The 21922-nt window shown below is 48.0% G+C and overlaps 1 protein-coding gene across 1 annotated transcript in view; it reads right to left on the reverse strand.

Annotated features, from left to right (window-relative positions):
* The window catches only part of NME4 (NME/NM23 nucleoside diphosphate kinase 4), a 20018-nt gene extending 617 nt beyond the window's left edge, over window positions 1-19401 (reverse strand). Inside the window, exons 1-3 of the mRNA XM_063934773.1 lie at window positions 19185-19401; window positions 10864-10994; window positions 2430-2531 (exon numbers count right to left, since the gene is read on the reverse strand). Coding sequence (XP_063790843.1) covers window positions 2430-2531; window positions 10864-10994; window positions 19185-19269 — 318 coding nt within the window. The 5' untranslated portion in view covers window positions 19270-19401. The remainder of the gene's footprint in view (window positions 1-2429; window positions 2532-10863; window positions 10995-19184) is intronic.
* Window positions 19402-21922: the final 2521 nt, after the last annotated feature.

The raw sequence follows: 21922 nt of genomic DNA on the forward strand, positions 1-21922 counted from the left end.
ATGAGGATGATCTCTTAGAACGGCCGTTCCCAAACTCGGTCCTCAAGGAACCCTAACAGTCCAGTTTTAAGGATATCCATACTTAAGCACAGGTGACTTAATTAGTACCTCAGTCCATTTGAGTTTATGACCTGTGCTCAATTATGGTTAACTTACAAGCTGAATTGCTAGGATGGCTTGAGGACCGAGTTCAGGAACCACTGTCTTACACGGAGGTGCAAAATGTCATGTAGGGACCCCGTCTAACCTGCCGAAGTGGAGCAACTCAACGTGGCATCAATTCCACAAGTGTACAGAAGATCTCTGGAGAGATTTTGACCCATGCCATCTGGATAGCTTCCCACAGCTCCCTAATTGTAGGTGCAGGATCTTGGGCACAAATGGACCTCTGCACCACATCCCATTAATGCTTCATTGGGTCAGGCGAACGTGGTGGCAACACCATTTGGCGGAACCCTCCAGAATGCCCCTAAAAGCAATTTTGGACAACTTCAGACTGATGACAATGCATTATCCTGCTTGAATATTCCATCATTGTGAAGGGCTGCAAATGGTCACCAAGCACTGCACCAGTCAATGATGTGTTCCAGTGGATCCAACCCATGCCACGTGAACACACCACACACCATTATGGAGCCACCACCAGCCTGCATGGTGCCTTGTTGACAACTAGGGTCCATGCCACACCCGAACCCCATCTTCAACCCGAAACAACTGGAACTATGAATCCTCTGATCACACTACATGTTGCCAATCCTTCAGGATCCGCTGGTATCTGCTGCATTGAATGTGGATGTGACTTGAGCCAGTATCGCTTGTCTGTTACCACGGACCATTCTGGACAGACGCCACTAGTCACAATCAATAAGCACCCGTGGTCAGCCACTGCTCTGCCCACGGGGGTGGTAATGCCTTCCACGAGGTATTCCCGGTACACACGTGACACCATAGAGTAAGAAATGTTGATTATCTGCACAACTTGGAGATGGAATGTCCCATCCGCCGGGCACTCCCTATCATGCCCCATTCGAACTCTGATAAATCACGTTGTCTTGCCATGAGCTGCCTAGCCGATGTTCAAACTGACTCAAGATTACAACTAATGCAGGTCTGGCCATTTCCAAGACGCCATAGGACAGTGGCGCCACCTACCATTACCTATGTATACTGCTATCCCATTACTTTTGGTACTTCAGTGTAGAATTACTTTACTACAATGATTCCCAACCACGGTCCTCAAGGCGCACTAACCGTTTTAGTGATATCCATGCTTGAGCACAGATGGTCTAAGCAAAATAACCGAGGTACTAATTAAGTCATCTGTGCTGAAGTATGGCTGTCCTTAAAGCCTGGATTGTTAATGTACCTCGAGGCCCGTGGTTGGAAACCTCTGCTTTACTATGATAGAAAGGCAACCATCCTGGATATCAAAAAAGGGAGTTAAAAATTTTCTAAAAAGAAACAAACCAACAAAAAAAAACCAAAAAAAAAAAAAAAACCTCTTAACGAAGGTATTCTATTTAACCAAGTGGTTCTTACTTAAACAACTAAACAATTTCATGCAAGCCAATGAAACAAAAATGATACATTGGGACTGCTAGGAGACACTAATATAGGAACATACATACAGGAGTATAAACACCTATTAAGCCTCAGATAAGTGTATAGAGCCCAGTCATAAAAACCATCAACGCTTTCAGCAATATTCTACTGTACATAAAGGAATTAGCAGCTCCTAACATTCCGGGTGGTGAAACCTCCATATCCCACAAGATATATGGGAGGCAGAGTCCACTGCTATGAGATGACCCTATATTCCTGCAGATATATTGCCCTGGACACTAGACTAGAACACTGGACCCTCTTCTGCTTCAGTTACAGATTCTGCTAAAAAAGCAGAACCTGCAACTGCTGCTGTGGCATGCTGGGGGCCATCCAGCGCAGGGCAAGGCCACCGCCAGCATGCTAAATGACAGCCAGCGATACAACCACAAAACAATTGCAATCGCATCAATAAGTCCAGTATTAATGGCCCCCGCATACGCAGGCCGTCCCCCACCATTTTCTTCATGAGAGCGGCTGTGTGACATCACGCGGTATCATTAGCTACAAGCATTTCTTCATGTTTATTTGATCTGTACAGCTTCCAGATGGCATATTAATTGAACCTATTGTGTTTTTTTGTCAATAGGTGTGGCATATATATATACTGATATATGTGGTTTCTATGCGCAACACTTTTTATTGGTTTGATATATATCAGACAGCTGTGTCCCACCTAACCCAGGCATCTTAATTCATATCTATTACCTATATGAACAGCATAGAAGTACAGTAGATGAGGCAAGCCATTCACCCCTACCTGCGATTATGCATGTTCCAGAGCAGCGTGGCTACACAATGAGCCCCTGACTAGGAAGCATACTTACCATGGCAACCACAGGCCCGGATGTCATGTAACGTATGAGTGCTGGGTAGAAAGGTTTTCTCCTCAGATCGTGGTAATGTTCAGCCAGAATCCCCTCTGAGCCCTGAGCAGAGAATAAGACCATCACATACAGAGATAAGGCTGGCACAAGTATACAGGACGTAATGGACTTCAGTGCATGGAGACACTTAACATAGCATTAATGGCTTTACTGGGGTAACTGCCCTTATTCTGCACACACAGTGGGTTTGGGGGGAGATCATGCAGCAGACGGGCGGATGTACTTTACTAAAGCACAAATCGCACTGGTATTGGGGGTAATTCCAAGTTGATCGCAGCAGGAATTTAGTTAGCAATTGGGCAAAACCATGTGCACTGCAGGGGAGGCAGATTTAACATATGCAGAGAGAGTTAGATTTGGGTGGGTTATTTTATTTCTGTGCTGGGTAAATACTGGCTGCTTTATTTTTACACTGCAAATTAGATTGCAGATTGAACACACCCCACCCAAATCTAACTCTCTCTGCACATGTTATATCTGCCTCCCCTGCAGTGCACATGGTTTTGCCCAATTGCTAACTAAATTCCTGCTGCGATCAACTTGGAATTACCCCCATTGTTGTAACAATCTGTGACCATTGTTAGAAGTGGCAGAATATTTTGCACACATTAAATGTGATTAAAAATAAGCAAGTTTTCCCTGGAGTTCCGTATTACAGAAATTAGGGGTCTATTTACTAAGCCTTGGATGGAGATAAAGTACCAGCCAATCGGCTCCTAACTGCCATGCCACAGGCTGTCATTGAAAAATGACAGGAGCCGATTGGCTGGTACTTTATCTCCATCCAAGGCTTAGTAAATAGACCCCTTAATTTGAATCAAGGGCCACAATTACCTCCCAGCAATTACATAGGTAAGGGTTCTTTGGCGAGTAAATCTTATTCTAGGAAATGCTAAAACGAAAAATATCCTGAAATAAAACATTTTAACGATTTTAGACTGCAATTTTACTCACTGCAATGAGTTGCTGTACTAAGAAAAACAGCGGGGTTGTGACTCTCTGCAGGCGGGTGTCCTGGGGCTATATTCTCCTCAGACACTGCCCCCCAGATATTGACTATGGTCTGTATTATCCTCAGGCTATGGTATCTCTCCTAGGGCGGGATTTACCAATGCTGCGGAAGTTATTCTGCCAAACATTGCACCTATGTTGTACTAACCCCTGTTTCTGCGGGGTACTGGGAGGGGGGGGGGGGTCGATTGAATCCCTCTCAGGAAGAAGCCCATAGGCTTCTACTGGGTGTGCTGGGAGGGATCTGTATCAGAACCCTCTCAGTAAGATTGCGAAAAGAAGCCCATAAACTTCTACCCTCCGCACCGGAAACCTGGGGTCCCAGGGTTAGTATATATGAAAATGCGGTAAAAACAAAACAAAAAACAAACAAACAAACAAACCAAACAAGGTTTTTACTGAATTTTTCCTTTAGTACATCCCACCCCAATCATAAGATACTGTTCCTGGATTCTATGGTCCTTGCACCCCACCATCATATACTGACTGATACAGTCCTCAGTGTTTCCCTCAGATATAAGCCCCAAGCACTACCCAGGTCCCTATCCTCTGCACAGCATAGTCCTTATTCGAAACAGTCGCTGATCCTTGTCCACCCTGTGTCTGACTCTGCGGGTAGGTGGGAGACCCCGGGGTGGGAACCTGCACAGGATGCTGTTTTTACTCAGGGGATGGCTCAGCTTTGCCTGTTTCTCGAGCAAGGTGCATGCAGCTCTCCTCCCTCGCCATGACATAGGTGCATGGGTGTACCAGCAGACCAAAGACTCCAAACTGTAGTTCTGGTCAAAAGGGCCACACTGGAGCAGGTGGAGAGCCGCATTTGGCCTGCAGGCCCTAATTTGGACACCCAAGCAGTCCGCCAAATTAAGAACTTTCATAGTCCTGAGACAGCACTTGAAGCCCATCAGTAAGCACCTAGCGGCAGATGTACTACGCCTTGGGAAGTGATATAGTGGAGAGAGATAAAGTATCAGCCAGCTTCTGTCATTTATCAAGCACAGCCTGTAACATGGCAGTTAGGAGCTGATTGGCTGGTACTCTGTATACTAATCATAGGCCTGACCCCACCCATGTTCCACTATTAACTGTCACGCCCCTCCCCACCTTTAAAGTTATTACCTGTTATGCCAGCGCGCCTCTTCAGATGGTTACTCACCATTACCCACTCCACATAGGCCCTTAGTGTCATCTATGACTGACACGTCTGGGTCCTCAAACCTCCTTTAAAACCCCAAAATATGTTGTGTCTAATTCTCAATCACAGACAGACGCCTCTTTTGCCGCAGCCATGTGTGATGCTATTGCCACGGGCGATTTCCCCTGAAGCCAGACACAGGCAGCACTTAAACCATCAGCAAATCGCGCCCAGTTATAGCGTGTGTCTGAATCAGACTGATAAAATAAGAATTTACTTACCGATAATTCTATTTCTCGGAGTCCGTAGTGGATGCTGGGGTTCCTGAAAGGACCATGGGGAATAGCGGCTCCGCAGGAGACAGGGCACAAAAGTAAAGCTTTCCGATCAGGTGGTGTGCACTGGCTCCTCCCCCTATGACCCTCCTCCAAGCCAGTTAGGTACTGTGCCCGGACGAGCGTACACAATAAGGGAGGAATTTTGAATCCCGGGTAAGACTCATACCAGCCACACCAATCACACCGTACAACTTGTGATCAAAACCAGTTAACAGTATGATAACAGAGGAGCCTCTGAAAGATGGCTTCCTAACAATAACCCGAATTAGTTAACAATAACTATGTACAATTATTGCAGATAATCCGCACTTGGGATGGGCGCCCAGCATCCACTACGGACTCCGAGAAATAGAATTATCGGTAAGTAAATTCTTATTTTCTCTATCGTCCTAGTGGATGCTGGGGTTCCTGAAAGGACCATGGGGATTATACCAAAGCTCCCAAACGGGCGGGAGAGTGCGGATGACTCTGCAGCACCGAATGAGAGAACTCCAGGTCCTCCTTAGCCAGAGTATCAAATTTGTAAAATTTTACAAACGTGTTCTCCCCTGACCACGTAGCTGCTCGGCAAAGTTGTAATGCCGAGACCCCTCGGGCAGCCGCCCAAGATGAGCCCACCTTCCTTGTGGAGTGGGCCTTTACAGATTTAGGCTGTGGCAGGCCTGCCACAGAATGTGCAAGTTGGATTGTGCTACAGATCCAACGAGCAATCGTCTGCTTAGACGCAGGAGCACCCATCTTGTTGGGTGCATACAATACAAACAACGAGTCAGATTTTCTGACTCCAGCTGTCCTTGCAATATATATTTTTAATGCTCTGACAACGTCCAGTAACTTGGAGTCCTCCAAGTCACTTGTAGCCGCAGGCACTACAATAGGCTGGTTCAGATGAAATGCTGACACCACCTTAGGGAGAAAATGCGGACGAGTCCGCAGTTCTGCCCTGTCCGAATGGAAAATCAGATATGGGCTTTTGTAAGATAAAGCTGCCAGTTCTGACACTCTCCTGGCCGAAGCCACTTTCCATGTGAGATATTTTAAATCCACATTTTTTAGTGGTTCAAACCAATGAGATTTTAGAAATTCCAAAACCACATTGAGATCCCACGGTGCCACTGGAGGCACCACAGGAGGCTGTATATGCAGCACTCCCTTAACAAAAGTCTGGACTTCAGGAACTGAAGCCAATTCTTTTTGAAAGAAAATCGACAGGGCCGAAATTTGAACCTTAATAGATCCCAATTTGAGACCCATAGACAATCCTGATTGCAGGAAATGTAGGAATCGACCCAGTTGAAATTCCTCCGTCGGAGCACTCCGATCCTCGCACCACGCAACATATCTTCGCCAAATGCGGTGATAGTGTTGCACGGTTACTTCCTTCCTTGCTTTAATCAAAGTAGGAATGACTTCTTCCGGCATGCCTTTCTCCTTTAGGATCCGGCGTTCAACCGCCATGCCGTCAAACGCAGCCGCGGTAAGTCTTGAAACAGACAGGGACCCTGCTGAAGCAAGTCCCTCCTTAGAGGTAGAGGCCACGGATCTTCCGTGATCATCTCTTGAATTCCGGGTACCAAGTCCTTCTTGGCCAATCCGGAACCACTAGTATCGTTCTTACGCCTCTTTGCCGTATAATTCTCAATACTTTTGGTATGAGAGGCAGAGGAGGAAACACATACACAGACTGGTACACCCAAGGCGTTACCAGTGCGTCCACAGCTATTGCCTGCGGATCTCTTGACCTGGCGCAATACCTGTCCAGTTTTTTGTTGAGGCGAGACGCCATCATGTCCACCATTGGTCTTTCCCAACGGGTTACCAGCATGTGGAAGACTTCCGGATGAAGTCCCCACTCTCCCGGGTGAAGGTCGTGTCTGCTGAGGAAGTCTGCTTCCCAGTTGTCCACTCCCGGGATGAACACTGCTGACAGTGCTATCACATGATTCTCTGCCCAGCGAAGAATCCTTGCAGCTTCTGCCATTGCACTCCTGCTTCTTGTGCCGCCCTGTCTGTTCACATGGGCGACTGCCGTGATGTTGTCCGACTGGATCAACACCGGTTTTCCTTGAAGCAGAGGTTCTGCCTGGCTTAGAGCATTGTAGATTGCTCTTAGTTCCAGAATGTTTATGTGAAGAGACGTTTCCAGGCTCGTCCACACTCCCTGGAAGTTTCTTCCTTGTGTGACTGCTCCCCAGCCTCTCAGGCTGGCGTCCGTGGTCACCAGGATCCAATCCTGTATGCCGAATCTGCGGCCCTCCAATAGATGAGCACTCTGCAACCACCACAGAAGAGATACCCTTGTCCTTGGAGACAGGGTTATCCGCTGGTGCATCTGAAGATGCGACCCTGACCATTTGTCTAACAGATCCCTCTGGAAAATTCGTGCATGGAATCTGCCGAATGGAATTGCTTCGTAAGAAGCCACCATTTTTCCCAGGACTCTTGTGCATTGATGTACAGACACCTTTCCTGGTTTTAGGAGGTTCCTGACAAGCTCGGACAACTCCTTGGCTTTTTCCTCCGGGAGAAAAACCTTTTTCTGAACCGTGTCCAGAATCATCCCTAGGAACAGCAGACGAGTTGTCGGCATTAACTGGGATTTTGGAATATTCAGAATCCAGCCGTGCTGTTTTAGCACTTCTTGAGACAGTGCTAATCCCCTCTCTAGCTGTTCTCTGGACCTTGCCCTTATTAGGAGATCGTCCAAGTATGGGATAATTAATACGCCTTTTCTTCGAAGAAGAATCATCATCTCGGCCATTACCTTTGTAAAGACCCGAGGTGCCGTGGACAATCCGAACGGCAGCGTCTGAAACTGATAGTGACAGTTTTGTACAACGAACCTGAGGTACCCCTGGTGTGAGGGGTAAATTGGAACGTGGAGGTACGCATCCTTGATGTCCAAGGACACCATAAAGTCCCCTTCTTCCAGGTTCGCTATCACTGCTCTGAGTGACTCCATTTTGAACTTGAACTTCTTTATGTACAGGTTCAAGGACTTCAGATTTAGAATAGGTCTTACCGAGCCGTCCGGCTTCGGTACCACAAATAGAGTGGAATAATACCCCTTTCCCTGTTGTAGAAGAGGTACCTTGACTATCACCTGCTGAGAGTACAGCTTGTGAATGGCTTCCAAAACCGTCTCCCTTTCGAAGGGGGACGTTGGTAAAGCAGACTTCAGGAAACGGCGAGGCGGATCTGTCTCTAGTTCCAACCTGTACCCCTGAGATATTATCTGCAGGATCCAGGGATCTACCTGCGAGTGAGCCCACTGCGCGCTGAAATGCTTGAGACGACCGCCCACCGCCCCCGAGTCCGCTTGAGAAGCCCCAGCGTCATGCTGAGGCTTTTGTAGAAGCGGGGGAGGGCTTCTGTTCCTGGGAAGGAGCTGCCTGTTGGTGTCTCTTCCCCCTTCCTCTGCCTCGTGGCAGATATGAATATCCCTTTGCTCTCTTGTTTTTAAAGGAACGAAAGGGCTGCGGTTGAAAAGTCGGTGTCTTTTCCTGTTGGGGAGTAGCTTGAGGTAAAAAGGTGGATTTCCCGGCTGTAGCCGTGGCCACCAAATCTGATAGACCGACTCCAAATAACTCCTCCCCTTTATACGGCAAAACTTCCATATGCCGTTTTGAGTCCGCATCGCCTGACCACTGTCGCGTCCATAAACTTCTTCTGGCCGAAATGGACATAGCACTTACCCGTGATGCCAGTGTGCAGATATCCCTCTGTGCATCACGCATATAAAGAAATGCATCCTTTATTTGCTCTAAAGACAGTAAAACATTGTCCCTATCCAGGGTATCAATATTTTCAATCAGGGACTCTGACCAAACTACTTCAGCACTGCACATCCAGGCTGACGCTATAGCTGGTCGTAGTATAACACCTGTATGTGTGTATATACTTTTTTGGATATTTTCCATCCTCCTATCTGCTGGATCTTTAAGTGCGGCCGTCTCAGGAGAGGGTAACGCCACTTGTTTTGATAAGCGTGTGAGCGCCTTGTCCACCCTAGGAGGTGTTTCCCAGCGCGCCCTAACCTCTGACGGGAAAGGGTATAAAGCTAATAACTTCTTTGAAATTAGCATCTTTTTATCGGGGGCAACCCACGCTTCATCACATACATCATTTAGTTCTTCTGATTCAGGAAAAACTATAGGTAGTTTTTTCACACCCCACATAATACCCTGTTTAGTGGTACCAGTAGTATCAGCTAAATGTAACGCCTCCTTCATTGCCAAAATCATATAACGTGTGGCCCTACTGGAAAATACGGTTGATTCGTCACCGTCGCCACTGGAATCAGTGCCTGTGTCTGGGTCTGTGTCGACCGACTGAGGCAAAGGGCGTTTTACAGCCCCTGACGGTGTTTGAGGCGCCTGGACAGGCACTAACTGATTGTCCGGCCGTCTCATGTCGACAAACGACTGCTTTAGCGTGTTGACACTATCCCGTAATTCCATAAATAAAGGCATCCATTCTGGTGTCGACCCCCTAGGAGGTGACATCCCCATATTTGGCAATTGCTCCGCCTCCACACCAATATCGTCCTCATACATGTCGACACACACGTACCGACACACAGCAGACACACAGGGAATGCTCTTAACGAAGACAGGACCCCACTAGCCCTTTGGGGAGACAGAGGGAGAGTTTGCCAGCACACACCAAAAGCGCTATATATGACAGGGATAGCCTTATAATAAGTGCTCCCTGTATAGCTGCTTTTATAATATAATTTTTGCCACTATTTTGCCCCCCCTCTCTTGTTTTACCCTGTTTCTGTAGTGCAGTGCAGGGGAGAGACCTGGGAGCCGTCCTGACCAGCGGAGCTGTGTAAGGAAAATGGCGCTGTGTGCTGAGGAGATAGGCCCCGCCCCTTTTCCGGCGGGCTCGTCTCCCGCTCTTTAGTGTATTCTGGCAGGGGTTAAATATCTCCATATAGCCCCGGAGGCTATATGTGAGGTATTTTTTAGCCAAATAGGTTTTCATTTGCCTCCCAGGGCGCTCCCCTCCCAGCTCCCTGCACCCTCAGTGACTGCCGTGTGAAGTGTGCTGAGAGGAAAATGGCGCACAGCTGCAGTGCTGTGCGCTACCTTTAGAAGACTGAGGAGTCTTCTGCCGCCGATTCTGGACCTCTTCATGTTTCAGCATCTGCAAGGGGGCCGGCGGCGAGGCTCCGGTGACCATCCAGGCTGTACCTGTGATCGTCCCTCTGGAGCTGATGTCCAGTAGCCAAGAAGCCAATCCATCCTGCACGCAGGTGAGTTCACTTCTTCTCCCCTAAGTCCCTCGTTGCAGTGATCCTGTTGCCAGCAGGACTCACTGTAAAATAAAAAACCTAAGCTAAACTTTCTCTAAGCAGCTCTTTAGGAGAGCCACCTAGATTGCACCCTTCTCGGCCGGGCACAAAAATCTAACTGGCTTGGAGGAGGGTCATAGGGGGAGGAGCCAGTGCACACCACCTGATCGGAAAGCTTTACTTTTGTGCCCTGTCTCCTGCGGAGCCGCTATTCCCCATGGTCCTTTCAGGAACCCCAGCATCCACTAGGACGATAGAGAAAGTTTATTTTACCACAAGCTGAAATGCAGCTTGCCAGGAGCATTCAGGCTGGAAATACAAGCGTTTGACTCAATGTATAGAAACATTTACAATTTTTTTTTTCTCCCTTTAAACCTTTTACTTTAAGTTAAGAAAACCAGTTCAAGCCTGTTCTTCACTTTCAACAATATACAGTATTATAATGAAAGAACAATTGGTGAATCACAGAAGTAAACCGGTGCCTAGACAGGATACGCTACATTCCCAAACATCCAGGATGAGAAGGTTCATGTGACTGGGGTGTGCAGACTTTCTGCAAATCCTGTATACTGCATAAACTTATACTGGTACCTGAAGCATTTTAATGCCTACTAGCTTAAAGCCACGCTTTTCAAAACGCTTGATAATTTCTCCAACGAGCCTCCGCTGGACCCCATCTGGCTTCACGGCAATCAGCGTCCTCTCCCGAATCTCAGGGGCCGCTAGGATAACAATAGGAGACCATGGTTACAGCAAGGTGTAGAAAATACATTAAGAGGGAGGCTTGGGGGGGGGTATAACTATTCTAGTATCTGCATAATGCATTAGCCATGGCTGTGTGTGTATAAATTCTATGCATAAACTATGCATCCCAATGTCACCATTCTTTAGGAAATCTTGGGTTTATAAGAAGGAGCTAAACTGCAAGCTACATGGCTATTACAGGTCACCCTTTCTGTGCCCTGCAAAAGCACTCCTACACTACTGTTCTATTACATGGGCACAGCACTCCGTTGTGACTCCTAGGAGTATATTTACTAAAGTGCAGGTTTATAGAAACGGCCATTATCATCTAAAAAGTGCTAGGTAAATAAGTAAAATCTGTTTGGTTGCTATGGGCAACATCTTCACTACTATAAACCCGCACTTTAGTAAACAAACCACCCGGAATCCATACAACCTGCACTAATAAAAAGTGCAATATCCAGGATTTTAAATATTAGAAACAAGAATGGTGCGACATTAGCGGCAATTCAAGTACTAGCAAATCGCCACCAGAACGGTCGGGTAAAGGAACTTCACAAATGTTTACACACACACACACACACACACACACAACAGTGGTGAATGGGTAGATTAGCGAGGATTACTTACTGTAATGGCGATAGGCACAGCCAGACATTGCGCCAACAGTTAATGCTCTAGCACAGAGATAGGTAACATAATACACCTAGGGTTACAATGGGAGGCTCTCTGACTTCGAAAGGGCCACATGTTACCTTTAATCTAAGAAATAATCCAAATCAATTTAAGGCTTTAATAAATGTATGACAACAAGGCAGGATGGAACTGGGGGACACAAATGTGGCCCTAGAGCCACCTATTGCCATTACAGCTCGAGCAGATATGGGAACGAATACCAGTTTAACTGGCATATTCGGTTCATACGCAGAAACTATAGCTATGATGACGGGGATAGCATGGAGCAAGGACAGGAATGGGGATTTGGGATGGGAACCGGTGAATGTGCAGTTATCGGACATGCCACTTCTCGCTCGGTGGGAGTGAGAATACAATGCCCCGTCTGGCATTAGGTCAGTCCAAGTGACTGGAGCAGAGTACTGCTTACAGGCACTCAGAGGTGGCATGGGACCCTGGGAAGAGATAGGCAGACGGACAATTTGGGATATAGTACAGGATGCAGGGGAGAATTACACAGGAGTAGCTCTGACAGGACTATAATAGGGCTAGTGTACCCCAAACAAAGTATATAGGTTTATACATAGACATTTATGTACTGCAACAAAATAAAAATAAGAATTTACTTACCGATAATTCTATTTCTCGTAGTCCGTAGTGGATGCTGGGGACTCCGTCAGGACCATGGGGAATAGCGGCTCCGCAGGAGACAGGGCACAAAAATAAAGCTTTAGGATTAGGTGGTGTGTACTGGCTCCTCCCCCTATGACCCTCCTCCAAGCCTCAGTTAGGATACTGTGCCCGGACGAGCGTACACAATAAGGAAGGATATTGAATCCCGGGTAAGACTCATACCAGCCACACCAATCACACCGTATAACTTGTGATCTGAACCCAGTTAACAGTATGACAAACATAGGAGCCTCTGAACAGACGGCTCACAACAATAACAACCCGAATTTGTTTGTAACAATAACTATGTACAAGTATTGCAGACAATCCGCACTTGGGATGGGCGCCCAGCATCCACTACGGACTACGAGAAATAGAATTATCGGTAAGTAAATTCTTATTTTCTCTAACGTCCTAAGTGGATGCTGGGGACTCCGTCAGGACCATGGGGATTATACCAAAGCTCCCAAACGGGCGGAGAGTGCGGATGACTCTGCAGCACCGAATGAGAGAACTCAAGGTCCTCCTCAGCCAGGGTATCAAATTTGTAGAATTTTGCAAACGTGTTTGCCCCTGACCAAGTAGCAGCTCGGCAGAGTTGTAATGCCGAGACCCCCCGGGCAGCCGCCCAGGATGAGCCCACTTTCCTTGTGGAATGGGCCTTGACAGATTTAGGTTGTGGCAAGCCTGCCACAGAATGTGCAAGTTGAATTGTGCTACAAATCCAACGAGCAATCGTCTGCTTAGAAGCAGGAGCACCCATCTTGTTGGGTGCATACAATATAAACAGTGAGTCAGACTTTCTGACTCCCGCCGTTCTTGAAATATATATTTTCAATGCCCGGACCACGTCCAACAACTTGGAATCCTCCAAATCGTTAGTAGCCGCAGGCACCACAATAGGCTGGTTCAGGTGAAACGCTGACACCACCTTAGGCAGAAAATGAGGACGCGTCCGCAGTTCTGCCCTGTCCGTATGGAAAATCAGATATGGGCTCTTATATGATAAAGCCGCCAATTCTGATACTCTCCTGGCTGAAGCCAGGGCCAGTAGCATGGTTACTTTCCATGTAAGATACTTCAACTCCACCGATTTGAGCGGCTCAAACCAATGGGATTTGAGAAAATCCAAGACTACATTAAGATCCCACGGTGCCACTGGGGGCACAACCGGGGGCTGTATATGTAGTACTCCTTTTACAAAATTCTGACACTCGCCTGGCCGATGCCAGGGCCAACATCATGGTCACTTTCCATGTGAGATATTTCAAATCCACAGATTTGAGCGGTTTAAACCAATGTGATTTGAGGAATCCCAGGACTATGTTGAGATCCCACAGTGCCACTGGAGGCACAAAAGGGGGTTGTATATGCAGTACTCCCTTGTCAAATTTCTGGACTTCAGGAACTGAAGCCAATTCTTTCTGGAAGAAAATCGACAGGGCCGAAATTTGAACCTTAATGGACCCCAATTTGAGGCCCATAGACAATCCTGTTTGCAGGAAATGTAGGAACCGACCCAGTTGAAATTCCTCCGTGGGGGCCTTCCTGGCCTCACACCACGCAACATTTTCTCCAAATGCGGTGATAATGTTGTGCAGTCACCTCCTTCCTGGCTTTTACCAGTGTAGGAATGACCTCTTCCGGAATGCCTTTTTCCCTTAGAATTCGGCGTTCAACCGCCATGCCGTCAAACGCAGCCGCGGTAAGTCTTGGAATAGACACGGTCCCTGTTGAAGCAGGTCCCGTCTTAGAGGTAGAGGCCACGGATCCTCCGTGAGCATCTCTTGAAGTTCCGGGTACCAAGTTCTTCTTGGCCAATCCGGAGCCACTAGTATCGTTCTTACTCCCTTTTGCCGTATAATTCTCAGTACTTTTGGTATGAGAGGCAGAGGAGGAAACACATACACTGACTGGAACACCCACGGTGTTACCAGAGCGTCCACAGCTATTGCCTGAGGGTCTCTTGACCTGGCGCAATACCTGTCCAGTTTTTTGTTGAGGCGGGACGCCATCATATCCACCATTGGTTTTTCCCAACGGTTCACAATCATGTGGAAGACTTCTGGATGAAGTCCCCACTCTCCCGGGTGTAGATCGTGTCTGCTGAGGAAGTCTGCTTCCCAGTTGTCCACTCCCGGAATGAATACTGCTGACAGTGCTATCACATGATCTTCCGCCCAGCGAAGAATCCTTGCAGCTTCTGCCATTGCTGTCCTGCTTCTTGTGCCGCCCTGTCTGTTTACGTGGGCGACTGCCGTGATGTTGTCCGACTGGATCAACACCGGCTGACCCTGAAGCAGGGGTTTTGCCAGACTTAGAGCATTGTAAAATCGCTCTTAGCTCCAGTATATTTATGTGAAGAGACATCTCCAGGCTTGACCATACTCCCTGGAAGTTTCTTCCCTGTGTGACCGCTCCCCAGCCTCTCAGACTGGCATCCGTGGTCACCAGGACCCAGTCCTGTATGCCGAATCTGCGGCCCTCTAACAGATGAGCACTCTGCAACCACCACAGAAGAGACACCCTTGTCCGTGGCGATAAGGTTATCCGCTGATGCATCTGCAGATGTGATCCGGACCATTTGTCCAGCAGATCCCACTGAAAAGTTCGTGCGTGGAATCTGCCGAATGGAATCGCTTCGTAAGAAGCCACCATCTTTCCCAGGACTCTTGTGCATTGATGCACAGACACTTTCCCTGGTTTTAGGAGGTTCCTGACAAGTTCGGATAACTCCCTGGCTTTCTCCTCCGGAAGAAACACCTTTTTCTGAACCGTGTCCAGAATCATTCCCAGGAACAGCAGACGTGTTGTCGGGGTCAACTGAGATTTTGGAAAATTCAGAATCCACCCGTGTTGTTGCAGCACTAGTCGGGTTAGTGCTACTCCGTCCTCCAGCTGTTCTCTGGACCTTGCCCTTATCAGGAGATCGTCCAAGTAAGGGATAATTAATACGCCTCTTCTTCGCAGAAGAATCATCATTTCGGCCATTACCTTGGTAAAGACCCGAGGTGCCGTGGACAATCCAAACGGCAGCGTCTGAAACTGATAATGACAGTTTTGCACCACGAACCTGAGGTACCCTTGATGTGAAGGGCAAATTGGGACATGCAGGTAAGCATCCTTTATGTCCAGGGACACCATAAAGTCCCCTTCTTCCAGATTCGCTATCACTGCTCTGAGTGACTCCATCTTGAACTTGAATTTTTGTATGTACAGGTTCAAAGATTTCAGATTTAGAATAGGTCTTACCGAGCCGTCCGGCTTCGGTACCACAAATAGCGTGGAGTAATACCCCTTTCCCTGTTGTAGGAGGGGTACCTTGACTATCACCTGCTGAGAAAACAGCTTGTGAATGGCTTCCAATACCGTCGCCCTGTCTGAGGGAGACGTTGGCAAAGCAGACTTTAGGAACCTGCGAGGGGGAGACTTCTCGAATTCCAACCTGTAACCCTGAGATACTACCTGCAGGATCCAGGGGTCCACCTGTGAGCAAGCCCACTGTGCGCTGAAATTCTTGAGTCGACCCCCCACCGCTCCTGAGTCCGCTTGTAAGGCCCCAGCGTCATGCTGAGGGCTTTGCAGAACCCTGAGAGGGCTTCTGTTCCTGGGCAGGGGCTGCTTGCTGCCCTCTCTTACCCCTTCCTCTGCCCCGAGGCAGATATGACTGTCCTTTTGTCCGCTTGTTCTTATAGGACCGAAAGGACTGCGGCTGAAAAGACGGTGTCTTTTTCTGTTGGGAGGGGGTCTGAGGTAAAAAGGTGGATTTTCCGGCAGTTGCCGTGGCCACCAGATCCGATAGACCGACGCCAAATAATTCCTCCCCTTTATACGGCAATACTTCCATATGTCGTTTGGAATCCGCATCACCTGACCACTGTCGCGTCCATAAACTCCTTCTGGCAGATATGGACATCGCATTTACTCTCGATGCCAGAGTGCAAATATCTCTCTGAGCATCTCGCATATAAAGGAAAGCATCCTTTAATTGCTCTATAGTCAATAAAATACTGTCCCTATCCAGGGTATCAATATTTTCAGTCAGGGAATCCAACCAGACGACCCCAGCACTGCACATCCAGGCTGAGGCGATGACTGGTCGCAGTATAACACCAGTATGTGTGTATATACTTTTTAGGGTAGTTTCCAGTCTCCTATCAGCTGGATCCCTGAGGGCGGCCGTATCAGGAGACGGTAACGCCACTTGTTTTGATAAGCGTGTGAGCGCCTTATCCACCCTAGGGGGTGTTTCCCAGCGCGCCCTAACCTCTGGCGGGAAAGGGTATAATGCTAATAACTTTTTTGAAATTAGCATTTTTCTATCTGGGTTAACCCACGCTTCATCACATACATCATTTAATTCCTCTGATTTAGGAAAAACTACAGGTAGTTTTTTCACCCCCCACATAATACCCCTTTTTGTGGTACTTGCAGTATCAGAGATATGCAAAGCCTCCTTCATTGCCGTGATCATATAACGTGTGGCCCTACTTGAAAATACGTTTGTTTCATCACCGTCGACACTAGATTCAGTGTCTGTGTCTGGGTCTGTGTCGACCAACTGAGGTAAAGGGCGCTTTACAGCCCCTGACGGTGTCTGAGACGCCTGGGCAGGTACTAACTGGTTTGCCGGCCGTCTCATGTCGTCAACTGATTTTTGTAATGTGCTGACATTATCACGTAATTCCATAAACAAAGCCATCCATTCCGGTGTCGACTCCCTGGGGGGTGACATCACCATTATCGGCAATTGCTCTGCCTCCACACCAACATCGTCCTCATACATGTCGACACACACGTACCGACACACAGGGAATGCTCTTATCGAAGACAGGACCCCACTAGCCCTTTGGGGAGACAGAGGGAGAGTTTGCCAGCACACACCCAAGCGCTATAATATATATGGGAACAACCTTATATAAGTGTTGTTCCTTATAGCAGCTTAAATATATCAAAATATCGCCAAAAAATGCCCCCCCTCTCTGTTTTACCCTGTTTCTGTAGTGCAGTGCAGGGGAGAGTCCTGGGAGCCTTCCTCACAGCGGAGCTGAGCAGGAAAATGGCGCTGTGTGCTGAGGAGAATAAGCCCCGCCCCCTATTTCGGCGGGCTTTTCTCCCGGAGTTTTAGATATCTGGCATGGGTTAAATACATACATATAGCCTCAATGGCTATATGTGATGTATTCTTTTGCCATAAAGGTATTAAATATTGCCCCCAGCAGCGCCCTGCACCCTCCGTGACCGCTTGGTGTGAAGTGTGTGACAACAATGGCGCACAGCTGCAGTGCTGTGCGCTACCTTCATGAAGACTGAAGAGCCTTCTGCCGCCTGTTTCCGGACCTTCAATCTTCAGCATCTGTAAGGGGGGTCGGCGGCGCGGCTCCGGGACGAACCCCAGGGTGAGACCTGTGTTCCGACACCCTCTGGAGCTAATGGTGTCCAGTAGCCTAAGAATCCAATCCATCCTGCACGCAAGTGAGTTGAAATTCTCTCCCCTAAGTCCCTCGATGCAGTGAGCCTGTTGCCAGCAGGACTCACTGAAAATAAAAAACCTAAAAACTTTTTCTAAGCAGCTCTTTAGGAGAGCCACCTAGATTGCACCCTGCTCGGACGGGCACAAAAACCTAACTGAGGCTTGGAGGAGGGTCATAGGGGGAGGAGCCAGTACACACCACCTAATCCTAAAGCTTTATTTTTGTGCCCTGTCTCCTGCGGAGCCGCTATTCCCCATGGTCCTGACGGAGTCCCCAGCATCCACTTAGGACGTTAGTGATTTAGTTCTATATTACGGTCAACAGCAACGTAACTGCGGATAGGAAACTTGAAGACGTTTTCCTTGTGAGGAGGGGGTACCTCCAGATGCCGGAAGGAGGGTAGGGGGAGGGGTGTGTATGTATAGGGGAGGGGGAGGAGAAGAAAGTGAATAGAGAAGAGGTCAGAGGAGCAGACACATACAAAGGACACTGAAGACATCACTATGCACTACTATCAGTATGATGCATGTACTGTATACCACTGTATATTATTATTTATTAACAGTTCACTTACACAGCACCAACATATTCCATTGCGCTTTACAACCTGATCAATTCAGCATCTGCCCTGCTGCACTAAACAGGCAATTACAGACAGCACTCCAATGTTTTAGCATTACTTAGTTATAGAGTGCACACACATTCAGTGGCGCTATATATATATATATATATATATATATATATATATTTATTTATTTATACACACACCTCTTCGGGCACCTATACAGTAGGTCACTTGTACTTTATTAACCCTCGTACCTAGATGCTAGCTGTGTATCTCCCTCACCCAAGATTAATATCACATCACAGCAGGTTCCCCTCTGCGGCAATTAAACCGTTTCATTCATAATTAGATTGAGAAACTCTCCCCAATCAGCTGCTACTAATTACCAGTAATGAACAGGGAGCCTGGGGGCTGTGCAAATGAATGGCTTGCAGTGTGTGTATAATATACCCATGATGGATGGGAGGGAGGAGGAGGATAAATGCATCCCTCCACCCGTCACCCTCAGGCAGCGGCAGCAGAGTGACCCTCCAGGGGACGTGTCACAGTGGGTATCTGTGGGAACCCTTTCCTATACTTTAATACCCTTCTGGTGCTGCAGGAGAGCTATATGGGGATGATAGATAGATAGATAGATAGATAGATAGATAGATAGATAGATAATGAATGCAATGCAGTACACACAGCTGCCCATGGCTGGCATGTAACTCTGTGAAGTTTATGGGAAGTTTCTCTCTCTCTTTAGGACCACCCTATGCCAATGCAGTGCCAGCCCCACTCACCGGAGCTGTAGAGCAGGCAGGGTGCCCGGGCCGGGTGCTGGGCTCTCCCTCGGCTCAGTAGTAGTCCCCGGATGATGAAGCTCATTGTAGCCGACTAGCCGCCGGGAGACACTGAGATTCTTCCCCCTCCTGCGGATGAGCCGCTCTCAGCCAGTTGGCGAACCTTAACTATTGCACGTCACCGCCCACAACGTGGAACTTGTCCGCAGGCCACGCCCTCTCGGGATGGCCATCAATCACCATGGTGGGCCAGGTCATGTCACGTGACGTGTGACTGGTCTATATGTCCCTGGCCATGCCTCCCGGCATTTTGGATGCCAGAGTAAAGCACAGTAGTAAGATGATCTTAGATCCTGTCTCCATTCATCCTGTTACCCTGAAAGCATGCTGAGTGAGTGCATTATTAGGGCAGTTAGTGTTCCCATGGAGTGTCCTGGGAAATGTGACACACATAGGAGCCAAATGCATGGTCTGCTAATTGGTTTCACATGACATGAATTATCCTGCTGAGCTCTACAGCAACGCACATATATGTAAAATAGAGAAGATGCCAACAGCATCATTTAACTGGTTGCTATGGGCAACGTCTCCACTTTATCTCTCGCGAAGGTTTGCCACATCTCCCCCCTAGTGTGTAATAATAAGAATTTACTTACCGATAATTCTATTTCTCGGAGTCCGTAGTGGATGCTGGGGTTCCTGAAAGGACCATGGGGAATAGCGGCTCCGCAGGAGACAGGGCACAAAAAGTAAAGCTTTTACAGGTCAGGTGGTGTGCACTGGCTCCTCCCCCCATGACCCTCCTCCAGACTCCAGTTAGGTACTGTGCCCGGACGAGCGTACACAATAAGGGAGGATTTTGAATCCCGGGTAAGACTCATACCAGCCACACCAATCACACCGTACAACTTGTGATCTAAACCCAGTTAACAGTATGATAACAGAGGAGCCTCTGAAAGATGGCTCCCTAAACAAAATAACCCGAAATAGTTAACAATAACTATGTACAAGTCTTGCAGATAATCCGCACTTGGGATGGGCGCCCAGCATCCACTACGGACTCCGAGAAATAGAATTATCGGTAAGTAAATTCTTATTTTCTCTATCGTCCTAAGTGGATGCTGGGGTTCCTGAAAGGACCATGGGGATTATACCAAAGCTCCCAAACGGGCGGGAGAGTGCGGATGACTCTGCAGCACCGAATGAGAGAACTCCAGGTCCTCTTTTGCCAGGGTATCAAATTTGTAAAATTTTACAAACGTGTTCTCCCCTGACCACGTAGCTGCTCGGCAGAGTTGTAATGCCGAGACCCCTCGGCAGCCGCCCAGGATGAGCCCACCTTCCTTGTGGAATGGGCCTTAACAGAATTAGGCTGTGGTAGGCCTGCCACAGAATGTGCAAGTTGAATCGTGTTACAAATCCAACGAGCAATCGACTGCTTAGAAGCAGGTGCACCCAACTTGTTGGGTGCATACAGTATAAACAGCGAGTCAGATTTTCTGACTCCAGCCGTCCTTGAAATGTATATCTTTAAGCTCTGACAACGTCCAACAACTTGGAGTCTTCCAAGTCGTTTGTAGCCGCAGGCACTACAATAGGCTGGTTCAGGTGAAACGCTGACACCACCTTCGGGAGAAAATGCGGACGCGTCCGCAGCTCTGCCCTATCTGAATGGAAAATTAAATAAGGACTTTTATAAGATAAAGCCGCCAGTTCTGATACTCTCCTGGCCGAAGCCAGGGCCAGTAACATAGTCACTTTCCATGTGAGATATTTCAAATCCACCTTCTTAAGTGGTTCAAACCAATGGGATTTGAGGAAATCTAAAACTACATTTAGATCCCACGGTGCCACCGGAGGCACCACAGGAGGCTGTATATGCAGTACTCCTTTGACAAAAGTCTGGACCTCAGGAACTGAGGCCAATTCTTTTTGGAAGAATATAGACAGGGCCGAAATTTGAACCTTAATAGATCCCAATTTGAGACCCATAGACAATCCTGATTGCAGGAAATGTAGGAAACGACCCAGTTGAAATTCCTCCGTCGGAGCATTCCGACCCTCGCACCATGCCACATATTTCCGCCAAATGCGGTGATAATGCTTTTCGGTGACTTCTTTCCTTGCCTTAATCAAGGTAGGAATGACTTCTTCAGGAATGCCTTTTTCTTTTAGAATCTGGCGTTCAACCGCCATGCCGTCAAACGCAGCCGCGGTAAGTCTTGAAAAAGACAAGGACCCTGCTGAGGCAGGTCCCTTCTCAGAGGTAGAGGCCACGGATCGTCCGTGACCATCTCTTGAAGTTCCGGGTACCAAGTCCTTCTTGGCCAATCCGGAGCCACTAGTATCGTTCTTACTCCTCTTTGCCGTATAATCCTCAATACCTTTGGTATGAGAGGCAGAGGAGGAAACACATATACCGACTGGTACACCCAAGGTGTTACCAGCGCATCCACAGCTATTGCCTGCGGATCTCTTGACCTGGCGCAATACCTGTCCAGTTTTTTGTTGAGGCGAGACGCCATCATGTCCACCATTGGTTTTTCCCAACGGTTTATTATCATGAGGAAAACTTCTGAATGAAGTCCCCACTCTCCCGGGTGAAGATCGTGTCTGCTGAGGAAGTCTGCTTCCCAGTTGTCCACGTCCGGGATGAATACTGCTGACAATGCTATCACGTGATTCTCCGCCCAGCGAAGGATCCTGGCAGCTTCTGCCATTGCACTCCTGCTTCTTGT

Source organism: Pseudophryne corroboree, chromosome 7 (assembly GCF_028390025.1).
Source record: "Pseudophryne corroboree isolate aPseCor3 chromosome 7, aPseCor3.hap2, whole genome shotgun sequence".
Taxonomy (NCBI): domain Eukaryota; kingdom Metazoa; phylum Chordata; class Amphibia; order Anura; family Myobatrachidae; genus Pseudophryne; species Pseudophryne corroboree.